A 23,356-nucleotide genomic window follows, 5' to 3' on the forward strand; every position below is an offset into this window, starting at 1 on the left:
AAAAAGCAAGCTGCGGCATCACCAGGCTCTGAAGATGACTAAGCAGGAAGATACATTGGTGTATTATGTCAAATACAGTATTTCTGTTACAGGTGTTTAAGTGTCCAGCATCCTTTGTAGTCTAATAGGGATTAAATTCCAGGCTCTCTGTAGCTGAAGGAGATTGGAATGAAGCTGATGGAGGGAGACCAAAGAGAGCAAAATATGGGAAGGGGTGATTTTGTAGGAGTACAGAATCGATTTATCTCTTTTGTGTCCTAGACAATGAATTCTTCTACCCTATCAAGGGCCAGGTCTGGGATCACAGAGAACGGGCAGAAGACTTCCGGGAGTATTTAGTTTATGAGGGAGTGATTAACCCTACTGCTATTAGGCTTATTTTATACCTATTTTTATATAAATGTGCAATAATTAACATTACAAAGATCCTGAGATACACAAGGAGCTTTAAGCCATCTAATCTGAAAGATAATTTTCCAGTGACTGTTTTTGCTTCATTGTTTGTTGATTACTTCATCTTTATATGTAACAGCACAGTTACATAGTCACCAGTCCTAAGAGATAGCAGTTATCCGACTGTAAGTCACCTTCTCATGCTGTTTGTTGTTCTTGTTGTTACAAGATAGAATTAAAAATTGAGTTTAAACCAGGATAAAGGACCTAAAAGTTGCAGGTATATGCTTTTATGCCATATGTAGTCTATATATAAATATATTATAAACATTTATGGTATAAGTTAGTTGCCTGGTTTTGGCCGAATGGAATCTCCAGTTTTATTCCCGCAAGAAGTAAGTTAATAACTAAACAATGTTGATAATTGTGATGGGGAGAGTATTATCCCAAACTACAGTTAAAGTTATCCAAGGGTTAGCTTTTGGTTGTATGAGAGTCATTTATGGAGTAAACATTTTTATAACCAGAAGGCAAACAAGACTGGTTGTCTTGGTTACGTATGATACATATCACAATTGGCCTATTTTCCTTGCGTGACTTTTCATATTCTGAATCATAATTATTCATAATTACGTTAAATACCAGTAATCATAAATTGGCAGGTACAAATCAGCAGTGGCATGACTGTGATCCATTTTAACGTGTACCCTGCATCCAGCAAGAATCTTTTGGTGGAGGGAAATATTGCAGTTGGCAGAAGTACAGGGTATTAAACTTTAGTCAGAAGCGTCTACCTGAATTTATCACTAACTTAATTTTATTCTTAGTTTTATGACTAATCTTGGGAGCTAGACACTTTTGCTCATTTACTAAGTATACAACAGTAAATATAAAACAATAGTTATACAACTTTGTTCTCTAAAGTAGATAGTAGATAAATACCTCATGTGCTGCAGTACAACGTAGAGAAAAGTTATTATAATCTCTCAAAGAAGGAAAACTCCTGTCTCATATGTTTATGAAATGATTGTACAAGTATAGTCATTTATGCATTTTTTTCTTGAGTGAATGTTACTTTTTTTAATGAGAAGAATGATTAATATTACTCATTTCGTTAATGAAAATAACAATTAAAAGAAAAATAAAACTTACAACTAAAAAAGAAGGTATCTACATGGCTTTTTGTTTGTGTTAGGGAGAAATCTATGAATATAACTACAAAATAAAAGGACATAATTTCCTATAATTGTACGGGTCCAGTATTGAGACCAGTGAATGAAAGAGACAAATCTTGGTAATAGAAGTCCAATAAACCCCTATCTTACATGGTAGTTTAAAAAGACTAGGCCTTTCTCTAATAAAGATCAACAGTTTGAGTAATAAATCAATGCAAATAAGACCTCTCAGATATTTTTCTTTGACAATCTTTAAACTTACCCTACGGTGAAAGTGTGGGGTATGTCCAGTAAAAATTAGACAGCTAGAAATTTACCTGAGGGCTCTAAGCCCAGAATTACACAATAAAAGTTCAATTACATATTTAATTTAAAAAGAAGGTGGAAAAGAACAAATGTCATTCATTTCCATTTTTTTTGAAAATGCTTCCTTTATTTAAATATCTTATGTAAAGGCAATCATGGATATTTGATAAAAATACATTTGAATGAGTGTGAGACAGAGATGAAAAAGACTACTGAAGGACCTGTCCTTTATTTGTCTGTCATGGGCCATGGCCTTCTTCTCTTGGATGTGAAATGCTCTGAGTCAATATTACTATTTATATAGAAAATCAATAGCATCATCTCATAAGAGCCTATTATAGTGCTGTGCTACCCACATTACATTTGTGAAAAAGATACTAGGGGCTCGTCCTTATTATACTATAATATTGTGAAGTGCTTTTTTGCAATGATAATTATGAATTTTCTCATCAGTAAAAAGAAGGTAATAATATTAACCACACTGTGTTTTTAAGACTCTTAAATAATGTCTACTAAGTGCTTAATACAGTGTCTGGAATCTGGAAAGTCAAATATATGGTAATTAGTTGCTATTGTTTTCTTGGCGTCTCTGTAGAAGATACACTACTTGAGATTGTTTGTTTGAAGAAATCCAAAAGACTGATTAAAAAGTGACTGCAAAGAAGCCAACTTGGAAGATTTAAATAATCTTTTTAGAGTTCTGTCCTCCCCAGTGCTGGCTGGCACTATCTATTACAATTCATTATGCATTCGTATTGTTCAGGGTTGCATCAGAGCTGTGTGTTTCTACAAGCAACTCTTTCAAGTGCCGAACCAGAGTTCTCTGAGGGCAGCCACAATTCTTGAGCACAGAGCTGGCCAAGGACAAGTCTGTGTTCTTTAATAGAATCACAGCTGTGACTTACAAAATTAGTTAAATAGAAATGTCTTAAGTGAAAATTCTCCATTATTTTTTCCAGGTTTTCAAATATAAGACAGTGCTAGCCACGAAGTAAAGATTTTTGTGAAAATGGGTTTGCTTTCTTTCCTTAAACTTTTCCCCCTGGGAATCATTGTATAACCTGAGTCAGAAACTAATATAGGCAGGCTGATGCCTGTCTTAACCTCAAGTTCATTTCAATTTCAAGAGAGAAAATCTTTGCAGAGTCTACATGGCTAGTTTTTAATATCTTGTGGTAAAGAAAATGTGAATTTGTGCCTTCTGAGGGTCATCTTATGGAGTAATTCGCTTAGGTAGCAGTCAATGGCGATCCAGAGATGAGAAATAAAACGGCAAATGTTATCACTCGCAGAGACATTGAGATGAGGAAAGACGCAGAGAGTGTGAGGTTCAAAAACACTATGGAGCACATCAATTTCTATTTTAAGGCACTTTAAAAAGTACTTTCTGGGCTTCCCTGGTGGCACATTGGTTGAGAGTCCGCCTACCGATGCAGGGGACACGGGTTCGTGCCCCGGTCCGCGAAGTTCCCACATGCCGCACAGCGGCTGGGCCTGTGAGCCATGGCCGCTGAGCCTGTGCGTCCGGAGCCTGTGCTCCGCAACGGGAGAGGCCACAACAGCTAGAGCCCCGCGTACCGCAAAAAAAAAAAAAAAAGAGTACTTTCTTTTCATTTCAACCAAGACTTTCATAGCAATGAAAACTCATTAGAAATGACAAAATTTTGAATTTTGTCTCACCACTTCTAAACATTAGTGGACACAGATAAAAAGGACAACATCATTTTACTCTCTCCCCAAAAGCCTTCTTTGGGAAGCCAGCAATTTCCCTTTGTCCTCTCTTGGTTATGTATAAAACTCTTCAGACTGTCTCCTGAATATTCGCTCAGTTACACATTTTTAAAATTATCACTTATCAAAGGAAGTTGGCCTTTTATGTGATATACACAACCTACCATTGAATTGAAAGTTCTTAGTTTTGACAACACTCTGTTCTCTGTTCTTTAGTTTTCTAACAGCAAATGCCCTTCTAGATGGGGTCCATATTGTCTCTCAAATTGAGGGGTGTTTTTTTTGCCACTCCGCGCGGCATGTGGGATCTTATTTCCCCGACCAGGCATCGAACCCGCACCCACCTGCATTAGAAGCACGGAGTCTTAACTGCTGGACCGCCAGGGAAGTCCCTCAAATTGGGAGTTTATTCCAGTTGCCACACATGAGGCCAAGCTGCTTCCACAGTGAGGAATACTTTTGCATCTATATTTTATCTATCCAAATTTACATCTATCCAGTTTCTCTCTTTAACAAAGCCTTCCACAGGTTTCTTCCAACTCAGAACTTCTGAAGCACTTGCTTTCTGAGTCACCTGTTTGCATACAGGGATATATTTGTGTACTGCTGTGGCTTCATGTGTATATGTGTATCCACACCCAGGAAAGGGAGCAAGCTGCTAGAAGGCAGGAACCTGGTTTTATTATTATTTTTTTTTCACTTTATCAATTCAGTAAATGTATGATGGACCTGATGCACACCAAACTCTGGGCTAAGCACTGGGGATACTGACATCCTTAAGAATTTCTATGTATAGTCAGGAATCTCACAAGTACTCAATATACCCCCTGATTCTTGTCTCAGTAGAGACAAATGAAGGGCAACAAAAGGTGTTTTTTTTTCTTTCTTTTTTATTACTGGCTCACCTCAAAGGTTCTCATATTTTGAGGTATATTTTATAGTTGGGCTGGAAGGGCAGGGTGGGAGAGGATCAGAAGGCTAGGAATCAATATTTGTAACATGTAAAACAAATGATTATGCAGCTCAGCCAGTAAAAAATTCTCTGCCATTAATAAAGATCAGATCCTAGAAATGTCACAATTATTGAACTCCATAATTTTGCTTTATCTATATACTTCTTTAACCTCTGCTTTGAGCAGGATTTTACTAACATAATTAGCAGCCAATGATAAATTAAACATTTTGAATTTATATTTAAATATTGGCTCTGCCCCTTAAACTGGGAGTTTGGGCATGGAATCTTAACCTCTTGGAGAGTCAAAATGGGGATAAGACTAAAGGAAATCCTTTAGGATTTTTGTCAAGATTATATGTGAATCTTGATATTATTTATTGATGTAAATCACTATAGTAGGCTTTTATCAAATACCACATAGTATATTTTGTTTACGTCTGGATATAAATTTTCATTAATATAGTTTTATTAAATACCTAAATAGTAAATGTAAATAAGTATAAATAAATGTAAGTAAACAGTAAATGTATAATGCTAAATAGTAAATGTATACTACTACTATAATACTTAAAGGTATAAATAACATGAAATGTATAAATTAAACAAAATTTATAATACTAAATAAGTATATATTATAAATAACAAAAAAATAATTACCAGACTCTGCAAATATTCCCATTCACTATACAGCTGTTGTTTTAACAGCTTCTCAATCTATCCACATTTAGTAACCAAATCCCCCAGAAGTACTATATACTTAATATCATCTCCTAGGAGCTTTTACCCGATAAAGATAGCTTTAGTAAACGAGTTAAAATAATTATAGAAAAATACTGTTCATCTAAATGTGCTATCTACTTATGTAGACTATATGACAAAAGTGAACAGCATTTTGATGAATTCTTTTCTAAAGAAGAATCCTTTCTTCAAGGATTTGAAAATATCTAGTTGATTTTGAGATCTATTTTAAGGTTTAAAACACTGTATCTGTATATTATACTTTTATTATAAAATAGTACTTTTGGATAATGCCATCCTGGTATGACTGATTACTTGTTTTTAAAAAATAAATTTATGTATTTATTTATTTTTGGCTGCGTTGGGTCTTCATTGCTGTGCGCGGACTTTCTCTAGCTGCAGCGAGCAGGGGCTACTCTTTGTTGCGGTGCATATGCTTCTCATTGCAGTGGCTTCTCTTGTTGCAGAGCACTGGCTTTGGGCACACGGGCTTCAGTAGTTGTGGTACGAGGGCTCAGTAGTTGTGGCTTGCAGGCTGTAGAGCACAGGCTCAGTAGTTGTGGCTCATGGGCTGGCATGTGGGATCTTCCCGGACCAGGGAGCGGACCTGTGTGCCCTGCATTGGCAGGCGGATTCAATTTTTTTTTTTTTTTGCGTTACGCGGGCCTCTCACTATTGTGGTCTCTCCCATTGCGGAGCACAGGCTCTGGACGCGCAGGCTCAGCGGCCATGGCTCACGGGCCCAGCCGCTCCGCGGCATGCGGGATCTTCCCAGACTGGGCCACGAACCCGTGTCGCCTGCATCGGCAGGCGGACTCTCAACCACTGCGCCACCAGGGAAGCCCAGCAGGCGGATTCTTAACCACTGCTCCACCAGGGGAGTCCGATGACTGATCACTTTTATAAAAGAAATTTGAAAGACATTCCAATCCATTTTTTACTCTATTTTATCATTTTTACAATGATTCTAATATTATTATTATTAATTACAATAACCTTAATCTAATGTTAAAATAACTGAAAAGAACGTTATATTCCACAAGTAATTTAAAAATAGTTCCTGGTATTAAGATACATTAATGTTCTGTGTTCTTTACTGAAATGTGGAGACTCAAGCACTACTCTTCCACTAATTTCTGTGGCCGCAAGGTAATCCTACAATAAACTTGAGCTGCATTTTTTCATCTTTAAAACAAGAATAATTATGCCTTCTCTTTGCCTTATAAGCATGTTGCAAGAATTAATTATATCTTTAAAATATATAGAGCTCTTTACCACCTTATAAATAAGTATAACAAATATCAAATGTATTATTATTATAATATTAGCACGAGATTTTCTTTCTTTATGGCTTGCTAAAAGGTACCATGTGTTGTAGTGTGCATTCTTAATAAAATCTTTTGTAGAATTTTAGGACCTGTTATTTTTATTTATTATTTTTTTAAGTATAGTTGCTGTACCATATTATGTAATTACAGGTGTACAATATAGTGATTCACAATTTTTAAAGATTATACTCCATTTAGAGTTATTATAAAATACTGGCTATATTCCCCATGTTCTACAATATATTCTTGTAGCTTATTTTATACATAATAGTTTTTACCTCTTACTCCCCTACTCTTATATTGCCCCTGCCCCTCCCCCCTCTCCCCACCAGTAACCACTAGTTTGTTCTCTATAAAATCTTTTATTTTTTTTACCATGTTTTCTTATTTCATATTTCTAAGGAATACTTTTATTTAAAAGAATTATAATTTGGAGTTAGCTACAACTGCTACTCTTGCTAAATAACACAGCTCTCAAAAACAAAGATTCTTACATTTGGAGGGTATCTAAAACATTGGTCCAACTTCCCACTCAGGGCAGGTATCATCTCTATAACATGCCTGATAAAGTGACTTCTAACCCCAATTTGACCTTTTCCCAGGAACCACTTCACAGAGCCATGCATTACATTTAAAAATTTTGGAAAAAAAAAATTGGAAGTAAATATGCAATGGGGATCAACAAAGCCAAAAGTTGATTGTTTTAGAAGTCTTATAAAACTGACATACCTCTGTCAAGATTAACAAGAATAAAAGAGGGAAGACAAATAAACACATCTGGAATGAAAAAAATGCAACTTAACTACAGTTTTTTTCAAGACTAAACAAATAGGATATTATCAACTTTATGTTGATAATTTTGAAAACTTATGTGAGATGATTAGAGATCTATATGAAAAGGATAAATTTACTCAAGGAGAAATGGAGAAGCCTAAGTAAGAACTTTGGGGCACATGCCCTCACTACATAAGGCAACTCAAGAGTCCTGCCTCAGTTTCCAGGAAGCCCCCATGCGACACTCCTGTCTACCTCTCTGTAGCTGACGCTGGTTTATATACAGCATGTCAGTGCTATTTAAGTCTTGGATTTGTTATAAATTACCTGCAAAAATGAATAAAGGTAGCTTGTGATGATAAAAATATATTATAAAATAAGGGATAACAATCTAAAACGTCAAGTTTAGATCAGACTAGAGCTATAAGATACTAAATTATTCTAATTCTTAGTTTTTCATAACTTTCATGACACTTAAAATTTACTTTAATCATTGACTAGACAAATTCAGAAAGCATGCTTAGAGGAATAAGTGGTATTCAGTTCTGGTTAACAGTGAGGACCAGTTGAGCTACTCTTGTCTTAGGGAAAATTAAAAAAAAGAAACTCTGATTTTTAAATGTAAGCACTTTTCAAATTCTAAGAGAATAAAGCAATTTAGAACTTGATAGAGTCAATAGATTAGAAGGTTTCCATTTTAAATGATTCGATTGTTTTCAGTTTCCTATAAAATTATGGTTATGACATAAGGTTATTTTGCTTTTCTAAAACATTCTACTATAGAACTTAATCCTTTGTAAGAGTTTTCTGTAAACCCCTTAATTGTTCAGATTCTAATCCTTCATCAGTGTATAGTTAACTGTATACCCTTTGAAAAGAATTATAGAATTCCCTGGTGGTCCAGTGGTTAGGACTCCACTGCACGGGGCACAGGTTTAATCCCTGGTCAGGGAACTAAGATCCTGAATGCTGTGTGGCATGGCCAAAAAAAAGAAAAAAAAGAAAAGAATTATGACACTTCTGTGGGTACGGTTGCTGGATAAAACACAGGATACCCAGTTAAATTGGAATTTCAAATGGACAACAAATAATTATTTAGTATAATTAAATATTGCATAGGACATACTTATGCCAAAAATTATCTATTGTTTATCTGAAATTCCAATTTAACTGGGCATCCTGCAAAATCTGACAGCCCTATTTATGTCTCAGTTTTCTAATAAATGTAATGGGTGGCTTGAGTGGACAATCTCTAAAGTCTTTCTCAGATTTAACATTGTATGATCCCTATCTATTACAGTTAGACTTTTAAAAAATATTTATTCATAATTCAAACCTTGTAACATAGAATATCATACTAATTTATCACCATCTTACTGACGGACAAGCTAAAAATTACAAAATTATTTTCTAAATTTTTCTTCAGATATGGGATTATGAACTCCCACTAATAAAACTATGATAATTATAAAATTACTAGCTTCACTGAATTGACTTGACTTTAAAGTTTAAATGGAAGGATCGTATTCCAAAACTACCATTACCATGTTCTACCAACTTGTAAATTCCTTAACCTCCTCTAACGTTAGGGAAAAAAAAAAAAGGTGAGATATTTCAGAAAGAATTGGAAGGAAGCTCTTAGGTGTTGAAATAGTAGTGTTAGCAATAGCTCATCTTGTTCTATGCATTAACAGATTGCAAAATTTATAACATGCGTAAGAATCATGCCCAGAGCTATTGAGGCAACACTTAATTTAAATCAAAATATATATAGAGAAAAGTAGACTTACATTTGCCAGATGTAAAACTATGTTTTAGTAATATTCCAAAGAAAAGGCCACTGATTATAATAAATAGTTCCTATGTATCAGAGAATTAAGATGTTAAAAATGATTTGTACATTAGCATCCTCAGAAAGAATATCTTAACCCACTTTTACGTTTTTTCATTCCAAAAATAACTCTTTTTTTACTTAGAACATTCCTAGATCTCTGTATGAGAATATTTGTTCCTTCCTGACCAAAGTCATCCACTTTATTTATTACAACAAAAAATTGTAAAGATCTAGAAAATATATATTATTATCCCTGTAAATATGTCATCATATAAAAACATACCGAATAAGAAAATCACTTTATTCAAGTAGTCTTATCTTCTACCTACTTGTCTTGTGATGTCTGATAATACTATAAGCCCAGGAGAAAATTTTTTATTTCAGTCAACAGTGATTTGCGAAGCTCCTTCTAGTACCTTTTTAAATTGCAAACTTAGACTAGTATGGCTAGAGCTGCTTCTGCGTGCCCTCTATATGCTAGACATTCTGCTAAGTCTGTTAATGAAATAGGTATTTTTTCCATTTACTAAATAAGCTTAAAAAAAAGACTCAAAGTTGACACACTCACATACATACAGTTTATAACTCCATCCTTTTCTGCTTTCCTATCATCTTTCCACTTCTATTTCAGTCACCAGGGTGAAATAGCTAAAATAGCCAATAATTAATGTTCAAAGAAATTAAAAAAAAACATACCTGATATGTGTGATAATCTCTATACACGAGATGGACTTTGGTAGTGAGTGTTTTCTATCATAATATCAGTATCCTAAATATACATTTTGTGATTTATTTTCCTTGTCTGGCTGCCTTTCATGTTCCCAGATAGATTTTTTTTTTCTTGTAAGTGGAGGAAAATACATAGTATAATTAATTTAGCTGAAAATCTTTCACAGGATGGCTTTTGATAAGAACACGGAGGGATCTATTTCAACTTACTCCCGTTTTGTACAGTTTTCAGAGTGTCTTGAGTGGTTCTGTGATCCGACAGGAGAACATGGATTATTAATAACTAGATTTTATAGCAACTTTGTTCTTTGTTTGGTCAAGCGTAGCTCACTCCAGAATGCATCTGAATTTCTGATCATCCTTGAATTTTTGTGTTTTCGTCCCAGACCTTCATATTCCTTGGATGAAACTGGAAACATCCACAACCTCAAAGTCTCCCCAGACTAAAATGGGTCCTTTGGGACAAGGCAGGTTTAGGTAGCCAGTACCTTCAAAGCTGACCTAGAGTTCAGAGATGGGAAAAGATGTTCAACATGTTGTTTACATAATAACATTAATTTGCTGTGGTATAACATTTTTTTTTTAAGTGCTATCCTTGCAGCAAGGTAGCTTTAGTGTCACTAAAAAATTTAAAAATAGAAACCAGAAGAAGTAATTTTTGATCCTAGTTTTGCTACTTCACTAGTATTGCAGCTTCGGGCAAGTCACTTGCTTCAGTTCTCAGAACTGTAAAGTAGGGATAGGACTGACTCTGCAAGCTCCTGAAAGGCTCAAGGTAGAGTCAGTAAAGGAAAGCGTTTTTCAGGTGTTACAATGCGAAGTCTTGTTATTAATCATCCACATATAAAAATTCAATAGTTTTTGACACAGTGAACTTGATTACTCAGCATAAAGACAAAAAGAGCTCAAAGACCATGGAATATTTATAGACTCGTTATAGTGATAAGGAAATTGAAGATGCCCTAGTTGAGTCACGTGATCAAGATCATCAAAAGCACAAAAAGCCAGAACTCTCAGCTTGGAGCAGGAAGAATTCTGCTTCATAAACGGAGCCTTAACCAAGACACAGGTGGCTCCCATTTGTAACATTCTTAAGAAAAGGATCTCCATTACCCTCCCTGGACACTGATTTTATCTGCACTGGTGTTTTTTTCTTTACCAGGAACAGAAACTCTCCTCATGTCACCCAGATACTAAGTAGCCAAGCCAGGGATGTGAACTCAAATCTGCCTGGCTCCAGAGGCTGAGCTCTTAACCACTGTGGTACTTAGTTAATCACACACATGCTCAGCCTCCCAAGAGAAAAGGCAGGCGAGGGGGTGGCAAGCCTTGCCAGAAGGAAATGTGCTGAGACTTGTTAGATTTTATGCCTGGAAAGCCAGAGTCAGTGGCTGCCTGGCTCAAAATTGTACATTTTGATACATGGAAACTGACAAGCAATTAAGTTTACCAAGCTCAAGACTTATAAAAGGAGAGACGTAGTTCCCAGTTACAGTTATAATTTAATGGACAATATTAAAATGCTAAACACCAAGAGTTTGTTAATTGTATTATGTCGAATAGATACATATTTGAATTGATTTTTCCTCCTTAGCCTTTTTTTTTAAAGAGAGGAAATATCCATTATTTGAATGGTGTTTAAATTTTAAATCACGAGGGTATTTTTAACGGCACTGATACTTTAATGACATAAAAAGGCTTATCCTCTTCCAATGAGTAAGAAATTTACTGCCAACCAGTAACAGATTACATAATCTAGTAATAGAAATTCACTTTGACAAAAGGACATCTTAAAGAGGGAAGGAGGGCTTCCCTGCTGGCGCAGTGGTTGAGAGCCCGCCTGCCGATGCAGGGGACACGGGTTCGTGGCCCGGTCTGGGAAGATCCCACATGCCGCGGAGTGGCTGGGCCCGTGAGCCATGGCCGCTTAGCCTGCACGTCCGGAGCCTGTGCTCTGCAACGGGAGAGGCCACAACAGTGAGAGGCCCGCGTACCGCAAAAAAAAAAAAAAAAAGAGGGAAGGAGAAAGTGTTTAGACAACTTGGTGCTGACATATCTGAATCTGCAGCTTAGAACTTGGATGGGCACTGAAAACTTGGCCCTCCTGCACGCCCATTGTACTAAATATTTTACACATCTGCATGCCTGTGCACGTTTCTCCAGGCCTTACCTTTATCCTGGAAAGTATGCATGTTAATAAGAGAGTCTTTGCCTAGAAATGTATATGATGATATAGAAATATAGTGCCATTTATAAGAGACATAGCATATTAAACTCAGGCATTTCTTCTTTTGATAAGTAGGACTGAAAATACATTTAACTTTATCCTTTGGGAGAGAAGTAGAGACTCCTACAGGTTTTTGACCAGTTTCCTTTAACTTTCATTTGGTTGAGTGCCACAAAAATATTACTGATGATCCCAGTGGTCTGTGAGCCCCTCCAGGGCAGAGGCAATATCTTTGCCATCTTTTGTTTCCCTAGCACAATGCTTCGTATTGCAGACATTCAATAAATATTCCCTTTATTGAAATAAAATTTAATTCATAAATATATAATCTACTTGAAAAGTCTGTTATGAAAAAAAGTTCAATGATTGTCCAAGTTTCAAAGTATAAAATCTGATGAGTTTAAAGCTCATTGAAATTGACCAGAAAGCACTATTTCTGTACTTTTAATCTCTAGAATGTTTGATTATAAAAATAAAAGGTATAACTTGATAATACAATTATAAATCCAAACATAGAGCCATGAAAAGTGTAATTTATATTTTTACTTTATAGACAGTAGTGATTTTGAAACTAACTCCATCAGGTTACCTTGTGGAAAATAAGTCTTCTCTCCCTACTAGAACAAACTCAACTTTTATCTGTTCTGTTTACAATGGTCTACTGGTCCCTCTGAATTGAAAAGTCTTTCTGCGACTTGAGGTCCCACTCACCTCTTACAAGTACCCTAGGAGTGGAATCCTTAAGGATTCCCTTACTCCGTAATTCATTCCACATATATATGCGGAGAGCTTCCTGTATTCTGTGCTGTCCTTGCAGGACACAAAGGATAAAATGTGGCCCCTTAAGCACTCCAACTCTTTGCTTGTGTAAATGAGTAACTGAAACAAAGTGTCATGGGGCCTGGTCCCACCTGGCAGAATCTAAAGGGGGCTAAGAAAGGGAAGGGCTAATTCTCCATGTGCAGTCCAGAAAGTCTTCCAGAGGATATAACACTTAAGCACATGAATTAAAAATGATTTGATGGAGTGGGCAAGGGAGATTTCCGAATAGAGAGAAATTGAGCAGCATCTTGGAAACTTGGACAATTTTGCAATAGGTCATCACAAGGAGAGGGAAGGACGGATGTCGGGGGGGGGGATAGTTTTCCACTATCACGTACAAAGATTTATAGCAACTTTGATTACATTAACTTTGCTAACGAACTATGTAACCAGCAGACTACAGGGGGGATAGTTTAGTGTCTTCCGTATGAGAACATCAAGCCTAGCCTATTAGAGATTCTGAAAGTTGTCAAATATAATTATATCTAAGGTAGGCTAAGTAATGCTGGACAACAAATCACTGCAATATTTTAGAAGCTTACCCCAACACAAGTTTATTTCTTGCTTTATGCAGATTCTGTTGTAGGTTCTGGGCTCTCCAGGACAGCTGTGCTCAGGATTGTACAGCATGCCAGGATCCTTCAGTCCTGTGCCACCTCCATCTTAATATAAACTTCCATGATTGCAGCAGCAAGGGAAGAGAGCATAGAAAATCCAGCACTGGCCCTTAAGTGATTCTACCAGGAAATGAAACATTTCATGTCTGCTCACATTTACTTACTAAAGCAAATTTACATCATGATACCTAATTTCAGTGGGGTGGAGAGTATAATCCTCCCCTACACCTAAAACCAGAAAGAGGACAGAAAAAAATGGGTAAACACTCCAAAAGCCTTCAGCAGTTATGAAATGTTATGCTAGGGTTTTATGGTCAGATTAGACTAATGGAGTTAATAAAATTACTAGCATGCCATAAATTAAGGCTGAAACTAAAGTTTAATCTTCATCTGGTGATTGAAAGCTACAGACTTTAAGTAGTTTCACTATTACTCAATGTTTACATTATTGTCTGTGTGAGCAACTGTAAAAGCTAGTCATTCAGAGGCATAACTGATTCATGAAATTGTTTAAACTGTGTTTAGACTAAAATCCAGATGGATTTAAATGAACTGATTTGATTAATATTAAGTAAAATATTAAAAAGCAACTTTTTCATATATGGTTCTGATATTGTAATCCAAATAAGCTACTTGTTTTTTCTTTTCATATGTAGAGATACACTGAAAGGCATATATTATGCACAGGAAGGAATAAATACTGATGTCTGTCCATAAGAGACAAACGGCATATTACTAAGTATTTAGTATGTTACTTCGTTTCAGCAATCTTTTTGGTTGTTACAATGGATATATACCTTAAAGAGCATTTAGTCAAGCATTGGTCCTAAGTAACAATTTAATTTTTACCACCTACCAAATATTATTCTATCAACTGGTTGAAGGGGCTAACACAGATGTGTTACATGATGCTAATACCACAGTAGAGCCTCTTTTAGGACGCTCTTTCACTTAACCTCTCTACTACAGTTTATTGAAATATTTTAATTTTTAAACCGTAAAGTTAATTTCTTAATTAATTTCACGTTATTTTTTCTGAACGCAAGCTTTTAGACCCGTCAAAAATGGCTTGCACCTTACAACAATTGGCACGTATAATAACATAAAGGTATGCAAATATACCTGTTTGTCAGGTGTAAAGAATCACGTAAAGAGCATGCACGTGGGAACTAAAATGTATAAACAAGTACACGGTTGTCTAAGGGATTCCTTTCTTCCCGTAAAACTTTCAAGAGGTGTATAAAACCTATCATTCGATTCCTAGTTTACAGATTGTCATCAGACATAATATTGTCCGGTCACAGCTGTTACAGGCTTAAAACAAAGAAAGAAAGACAGACATATACGTCTGAAGACAGGGCAACCTTAAACCTGCCACCAATTAGAAAGATCACAGTGTCACAGGTGTGCTTTTAGCAGAATAGCAACCTTAGAGGTCAGGTTGGGGGAGGGGAAGCACCCTAGACGGGGAAAGTCAGATTGCAGGGAGGGCAAGCTGCAGGCCCTGTTCCGCCAGTTTCTCCCGGCACTTCCGCGGAGCCCGGGTCCTCCTCTCCGCTCCTCGCAGGGCAGGTACCCTCCCTTCCTCCCCACCTGTACGGCTGGGGAGCGCCGGGCTTCCCGAAGCGACGCCCTAGCGGTGGGAATGGGAACACGCTGCGCGGGAGCCTCCTTTCCGTTCGGCTTCCCCAGCTAGACCCCAAAGCCCCGAAGCCCCGGGGGAAGGAAATTACCACTCGCCCACCCCCGCCCCGTTTCTCTCTCCGGCTCGCTGCCTGTCTCGCTCCGATGCCGCCGAGCCCCGTCGCCACTTCTGGGTGGAGGTCCGGCGGAGACAGCTGCGAGCTCCCGGGCTCCGGGGAGGGAAATGGGGCAGGGTGAGTCAGCCGGCCCGGGGAGAGGCTCCATCGCGCCCGGCACCCGCCCGCGGGGTAGGGTAGGCGCTGGGCTGAGCTCGCGGAGAGGCTGCCGCTTTCCCCTTCCTCCCAGTCCCGGCTTGAGAGCCGAATGCGAGCGCGCGGGCCGGGGGAGGGAAGAGTGGGAGAGGAAGCCGCGGGAGAGAACAGGCAGCCACTGTTTCCTTTTGAAAAGAAAGTAGGAGCCCTGGGTGGGAAAAGAGAAAGGAGCCCTCCCAACTTTTCTTTGCGAAAAGTTTTCCCAGGGCGTTTTGTTTGAGAAGCTCGGGATCGCGCTGCCGCCTTGGCGGCTGTGCCTGTGCGCCTCGCCCCTCGCCCCGCTCCTCCTCCTTCCAGCCTGGGTAGCTCCGCTCCCTCCCCGAGAGGCGCCAAATGGCTACCCAGTAACCCCACGGGGCGGGGGCTGCAGCGCCGCCTCCAGCCGCCGCGGCTGCCGGCAGCCGGTAGACCCTCCGGCGGCGCTGCCCGCGGGCTGGGAGCCGGGCCCGCAGGTGGAAGCGCACCCGGGAGGCGGGCGGGTTGGTCCAGGGCTAGGGGCGGCTCGGGCGGGCTCTTGACGCGCGGCCAGCCCCGTTCAGGCCTCGGGAAAGCGTGCGTCCCGCCCTGACCCGCCGGCCTCTCCCACTCCAGCAGTGACGCGCCGCCTAGGAGCCGGAGCCCGCGCAGCGCCCCGCAGGGCGATGGACGGCCGAGCCCAGCGCGCGCAGGACGTCCCGGCGGCGCTCCCGCCGGCGACCCCCGCAGGGTAAGCCTCGAGCGCCAATCCACCGACGCTCACTGGGGAGGGCGAGGGCGAGGGCAGCCGGGCCTCCACCCGGTCACCTGGCTGGCAGGTCGCCACCCCGCCGGCGGCCAGATTCACCCGCTGCAGAACACGCGGACGACGAGGCTGCTTCCTCCCGGCCTCCTAGGAGGCCGCCCGGGATGGGGGCTCGGGTAGTTTTTGATTGCTTTCCTACCGGGGCTGCTCTGAGTTGCTCAAGGGCAGCTGAATGCCAGGAATTGGGTAAGGAGTCCGGGAGCAAAAATGGTAACAAAGGGCCCCTTGTTGGGGCTCTGGGCGAGCGGCGGGACGATACCTGTTAGTGAGCTCCTGGGAAGGGGAAAACAGTTTTCTTGGCCGGTGGATGAGGCCCAGCAGGTGGAGTGTCAAGGTGAATGTAAGGAAGGGGCTTTCTGCGAGAGGGTGGAGGGCGACAGGAACGTGTGCCAGCTGTCAGCCCGCATGACAGTTCCGGGACACGGCCGGGTGCGCGCCTCTGATTGTCTGTGGCCAATTGCTAGTGCCAAAGCCTAGTGCAGAGTCAGACCGCCAACACACGATTACTTTCTTCGTATCCTCACATGTTTAGGTGAGATTGGAGTGGAAGGGGCTGTCACATGGTGAGTTAATATTAAATGGAGCACGTCTTCCTGCCAGATATGCTAATAATCACCTTGCTAAGCGTTTGGGTAAATAGTAATGAGAACAGGTAGTTCTGCAAGAGATGGGAAGAACCTGAAAATAACCTTCGTCTTGGTAAACAGTGAAGGCTTATTATGGGCGCTAGTTGAGCTCCTGAAGTGGGAAAACCCTTTGGTGAAGTGTAACTTTTTCCTACAAGGGTTCCCCCAACTCAGTTTCTTTTCTGATAGTTAATCCAAGCACAGAAATGCACTCAAGAGAATATGAACATTTCAGAAAAGAAACGTTAAGGAAAAACCGACTTTGTAGCTAATGAATGAGATTTGTACAGTCTTCCTGATTTGAGAGTAGAGAAGTCATTTTTCCCTGGAACATGACACACGTTTCCTTAGAAGCAAGTCACAGCATGTTTATTCATCAGAGACCATGCGAACATTGGCAGATGTCTAGAGGAAACATGGAAAAGTCTCAAAGCAACATGACTAATATAAAAGATATTTAGTATAATGCTTACGTAGAGGAAACACGTAGTGTATGAATTAATTCTTTCATTTTGTTCCAGTTAGTTATCTTCTCCCCTCTGCAAATAGCCATATTTCTGTTGACTTCCGTTTCTATTCTTTCCCCAGTTTTTTCATTACTTAGATATTATCATATATTCTTTCATATATTATCACATTAGGATGTATGAGGAAAGAAATACATTGGCAGGAAGATATTAATTATAAAAGCATGGACCTCTAAATGGAGCTGCAGGAATACTGAAATGTACTCAGGTACCCCCAAATAAGATAGTATTAGACTGGTGGATTTAAAAATGGATTAGATTAGGTACTATTTGAAAAGAAAAGAAAAAGAACCCAGCATATGCACATACACAAAATACACGAATACACTTGAGTGTTTAGAAATCATATAATACTTGTGAGTAAAATAGGTGAGAACAGATGGCTCTGACATGAAGGAAACGGAAAGAGCTTTCTAGTGATAAGCACAACTATAGTAAGACGCTTTGGATTTTACTTTTGAGGATTTAAAGGTTAAACCGAAATTCTTTGCTTCAAAAGAATGTACAAAACTGCTTTATCTAATTTCTCAAATATGAGGAAAATACTTTTTAGAAATTTGCTCTTCCCTCTCCAAATTTAAGGAGAGACGTGGAAAAATGCTTCGACATCTTATCTGAAATAACCCCCCCGTATCATTTTACTTTGCATTATTCAGAGACGTTAACAATATCTGAAAGGTATAAACATAAAAAATTACTTCTCTACTTTGTCTTCTTTCACTTGTCTGTCTTGTCCCTTTGGCATATCCCAAGTGCCTATTATATTTGTTGAATATTCATTATTCAACATTACTGTTGTTCTTTTTCTCAAAACCCCAGAACATTAAAAAGGTTTTAATTGTGGGAAACAAGAATTTTCCTAGATATAAGGTTTTGGGAGGTGGCAGGGAGCAGTCCCAATCAATATGTTATAATAAAATGTTAGGTTTGGAAAGTAAATTCTTTACTATAAAACTAATTAAATCATGACTCATTAATAGCCTATGAGGCCTACTTTAGACCTTATCCTTGGATATTACTGCTCTAAAGAACCCGTCTGTATGTAATTTTCCAAGTTTTACATCCTTGTAACATGTCATTTTAAAGCAATTTAGTGCAACTCCTTATTTTACAAATGAGAATCTGAAGCACAGACACAGTGATTTTTACAGAAGGCCCAGAGCAAATTAGTGGCAAAACCTGAAGGAAAACCCAGGATGTTAGTTGCGGAGTTCATTGCACTAATTGCTTTTAATCTTTTCCAGACCACAATATGATAAATTTCAGCTGAGTACATTATCTTTAGAACTACTAGTGCTGGTGTTTTTACTTGCCAAAACACACGCACACATATATTTTTTTAATGGTAGAATTTTTTTTTGTGTGGCCGCGTTGGGTCTTCGTTGCTTCGCGCAGGCTTTCTCTAGTTGCGGCGAAATGGGGCTCCTGTTCATTGAGGTGCACGGGCTTCTCACTGCGGTGGCTTCTCGTTGCAGAGCATGGGATCTAGGGCGTGCGGGCTTCAGTAGTTGTGGCACATGGGCTTAGTTGCTCCGGGGCATGTGGGGTCTTTCCGACCAGGGATCAAACGTGTCCCCTGCATTGGCAGGTGGATTCTTAACCACTGAGCCATCAGGGAAGTCCCTAGATGTATATTTTTAACTCTTTGAAATTTAAATGTCAAAAGTGTAGTTGACCTTGCTTTGAGGCACCTTAGTGTTTTGATTCTGAAACAAATTATCAGGCATGGTTCAGGTATAAAAGCCTATTTCTTTATAATTTTGCAGAATTGTAACTATGGAGTTAATTGAAGGCATAGTAAAAATTAAGAAATGATTTAGCAGCTGCTTTCTTAAGCTTTTATTTGGATACATGATTGGTTCTAAAGTTGTACTGATTGTATAAACTGAGTTCTTGTTAGCTAACATTTACTGGCTACTTAGAAGTTGAATGCCTTAGCTGAGGTTTTAACATAATCACCTGAGTATCTTTTAAAACAAATACCCATGCTCTCACACTCCTACCTATTCTAATTTTAATTGGCCTGGTAGGGGACAAGGGCATGGAGAATTTTAAAATGCTGCTAGGTGATTCTCATATGCAGCCAGATCTGAGAACCATTGATTAAGTCGGTATCACCAGCTGAGAAGGAGATGAAGCCATAAATGGAATGGAGGCTGCTATTTAACATTTTTAGGAAACTCAAGACTAACTTTCAGCTTTATTTTGCCTTTTGAAAGATTCCATTTAGGTGCTCTACGGTACTGTTTAAAAAAATTTTTTTTTTTTTTACTCCTTTTTGAGGAAGTATGTTAACTCCATTTTATGATTTTGGAACTGAGGCTCAGAGAGCTTAATTAACACACTCAAGGCCATACAACACTAAGGGATGCAAGAATAATAGAAACAAGGTCTGATACCCAAACCTGTGCTCTTCATCACTAGGCCTGTTACCCAGGATGTTTGCTACCATGGATTATACTGAATGGATTATTTAAAGAGGCTTTATAGATGCATTGTCTTGATTCTTCTTAAAATTATATTTATAGTGTATTAAAAAAAACTACAAAATCAAATGCATATAAAAAAACCCCAATGCCTAGCATTTAAAAGGAACTTAATTATTTCTTTAAAGTCATAATTAACATTTTCATGTGTTTAGGTTGATTTAATTTAACATAGTAAACTGACAGCCATTTTGTCAGATGACATTATGACATAGCTGTACTTATTTTTGCTCTTAGGCAGCTATTAAATTTATTATAGCTTAATTTCAAAAGTAGGATTTTTGACCAAATAAGAAAAATGAAATTGTTTATTAAGACAGTGCTAGATATTCTGTTCAAAGTCTAATGTCCTTTGAATGTGTTAGAGGATAATTTAATAACATTATCACCTAACCTTATTATTGAAGTGCCAATTGTATTTATATAATAATAAATGCCAAGCTTTATGTTACTGAGACAACTGCTCTTATGTAATTAATTAGTCAAAACTTGTGAGCCCTTATTTTATATAAAACACGTTTTTCTAGGCACTGGGAGATTGCCTAGAAATTCTGATCTTAAGAGCTTTATTTTAAAAAACTATCTGTAACTATGCAGGAAGAAAAAGGAGGGAAGGTGCTGTTAGTGTAGAAGTGGTACTTTGGTATTAACTTTAAAAGCATATTATGGATATGCTTAGGACTTAAAATGCAGTATCCTAGCTCATTGGTCAGCAAACTTAGGCTGAGCAAACTATGTCCAGAAGGTTGAAATGGACCCTCTACCTGTTTGTCTTTTATTCTTTTCTCCAATTTTTTAAATTGTGGTATAATTTACATAAAATTTAACATGCTAACCATTTTTAAGTGTATAGTTCAGTGGTATTAAGTACATTAACATTGTTGTGCAACTGTCATCACCATCCGTCTCCAGAACTCTTTTCATCTTGTGTAACTGAAACTCTGTACTCATTGAACACTAACTCCCCATTCTCCTTTCCCTCCAGCCCCTGGCATCCACTGTTCTACTTTTGATCTGTATGATTTTTGACCACTCTGGTTACCTCATATAAGTGGAATCAAACAGTGTTTGTCTTTTTGTGACTGGATTATTTCATTTATTATAATATCCACAAAGTTCATCCATGTTGTATCATATATCAGAATTTACTTCCTCTTTGAGGCTGAGTAGCATTCCACATTTTGCTTATCCATTTATCTGTTAATGGACACAGGTTGCTTCCTGTATTTAGCTGTTGTGAATAATGCTGCTAGGAACATGGATGTTCACATATCTCTTTGGGACCCTGCTTTCAATTCTTTTGAAGTAGAATTGCTGGATCATATGGTCATCCTATTTTTAATTTTTTTGAGGACTGCCATACTGTTTTCCATAGCAGCTGTACCATTTTACATTCCCCAAAACAGTGCACAAGGCTTCTGGTTTCTCCACATCTGTGCCAACACTTGTTATTTTATTTTTTTTGACCGCAGCCATCCTAATATGTGTGAGGTGGTATCTCATTGTAGTTTTGATTTGCATTTCCCTAATGATTAGTGATGTTGAGCATCAGATCATGTGCTTATTGGCCATTTATATATCTTCTTTTGAGAAATGTCCATTCAAGTCCTTTCCCTGTGTTTCAATTGGGTTTGCTTTTTTTGGTTGTTGAGTTTTAGGAATTTTCTTCATATTCTGGATATTAACCCCTTATCCTCTACCTGTCTTTGTAAAGGGTTTTATTGGCACACAGCCATACCCACTCATTTGCATATTGTTTATGGCTGCTTTCATATTATAGTTGAGTAGTCCAGGCAGAGATATTATGGCCTGTAAGCTAAAAATATTTGCCCTCTGTCCATATACAAGTTTGCTGATCCCATGGGCCAACTTAGGAAATTCGTAAATGAAGTAGTGATTATTTAACTCAAAATCTATTTACTGCAGGGGGTGGGGCATATAAGTATTGAACTTCAATATAAATTAGAACAAAATGATATTTTGTTTGCATAAAGCAAGATATTTCTTATAGCAAGAGATTTTGCAGAATGCTGATTAGTGGTCGTTTTTTATTCCCCAGGTGAAGACTTAGGCTTGGCTTGTTGGCAAGCCGTGTAGAATTTTAACATTGATTTGATATCAGAATATATTTTATTTATTTATTTATTTATTTTTTGCGGTACGCGGACCTCTCACTGTTGTGGCCTCTCCCGTTGCGGAGCGCAGGCTCAGAGGCCAGGGCTCACGGGCCCAGCCGCTCCGCGGCATGTGGGATCTTCCCAGACCGGGGCACAAACCCGTGTCCCCTGCATCGGCAGGCAGACTCTCAACCAATGTGCCACCAGGGAAGCCCCCAGAATATATTTTAAAGAGAAGTTCTAAACTTGTGCTGGAGACACTTTCATGAAAAATGACTGAGGTCATTTTTGGTCATTTGGTCATTATATGATTAAGGTGTTTAGAACTAAATGTGCCTAGGAGAAGCTGGACCAAAGGTAGAAGGAATTTCTATCTAGTGTTTTTCAGCCTATACCTATTTTATGAGTTAAGCAAACTGTCTTTATAATTTTCAGCAAGAGTTTTTGTTGTTGCTCTTAAAAATATTTCATATCCTTAAGCTTTTAGTGCTCTAACATTAGGGTGACAGTTATTAGAAGACCTTTTTTTTATGACTTTGCTAAATTTTTTTCCCATCTGTTACAGTAAAAACAAACTAAAAGTATGGGAGAAAGAAGTTTCCCATGACTATTTATAAAGGGCCAAATGTCTTCAGTTTTGCATACAAACTTCATATCTGAGGAATGAATCCCTTAGAAAAGACTCTCAAAGACTGACTAGTCTTTAGAAAAATGCTAGAGTGAGCTTGTTTTTGTCCCCCGTATACTTTAAGTTCACATTGCTGTTTATAAATTTAAGTAAGTTAAAACTATTTATTGACTTTGTACATTAAAAAAACCTGCGTAGTTGAATTGTGGAGTAGTTTGACAAAGAAAGTGCTTTAATTGAGATGGTCATCTCATTACAACAGCAAAGAATGCAATGGGAAGAGAAGTAGTTTAAGCTCAACTCATAGAAAGCTTATTTGTAACTTTTACCATATTTTAAATAGTTATACATCTTTACAAAGTTCATGATTTCCAAGTTTCATAGGGAATAAATGAAGATATTTGGGTTTCCTGTATGTGTGGTGCCCTGTATTGGGCAATATCCTGATTATATCTGTGCCTTTTCATGCTGTATAGCTCAGCTCAGGCTTACAGTTCAGAGGCAGGCCTTCAGGAATTTGGTGGGAAGCACAGTACACTACAGAACTGAGTTGTTTTCTTAACCTCTACTCTCTAGGAAAAAAATGTAGCCCCATCAGAACTTTCAG

The 23,356-nt window shown here is 38.4% G+C and overlaps 1 protein-coding gene across 3 annotated transcripts in view; it reads left to right on the top strand.

Annotated features, from left to right (window-relative positions):
- Positions 1 to 16,201: 16,201 nt before the first annotated feature.
- Positions 16,202 to 23,356, top strand: part of COBLL1 (cordon-bleu WH2 repeat protein like 1) — a 160,206-nt gene continuing 153,051 nt past the window's right edge. For 2 of the 3 annotated variants that reach the window (XM_082658538.1, XM_082658539.1), the window contains exon 1: positions 16,202 to 16,290. In XM_082658538.1, the coding sequence (XP_082514664.1) occupies positions 16,226 to 16,290 (65 nt within the window). In that variant the 5' untranslated portion in view covers positions 16,202 to 16,225. Of the gene's footprint in view, positions 16,291 to 16,415; positions 16,552 to 23,356 lie in introns of those variants that run through there. The other variant, XM_082658540.1, reaches the window with a different exon arrangement.

Source organism: Grampus griseus (genome assembly GCF_964374135.1).
Source record: "Grampus griseus genome assembly, chromosome: 7".
In the NCBI taxonomy this organism is placed as follows: Eukaryota; Metazoa; Chordata; class Mammalia; order Artiodactyla; family Delphinidae; genus Grampus; species Grampus griseus.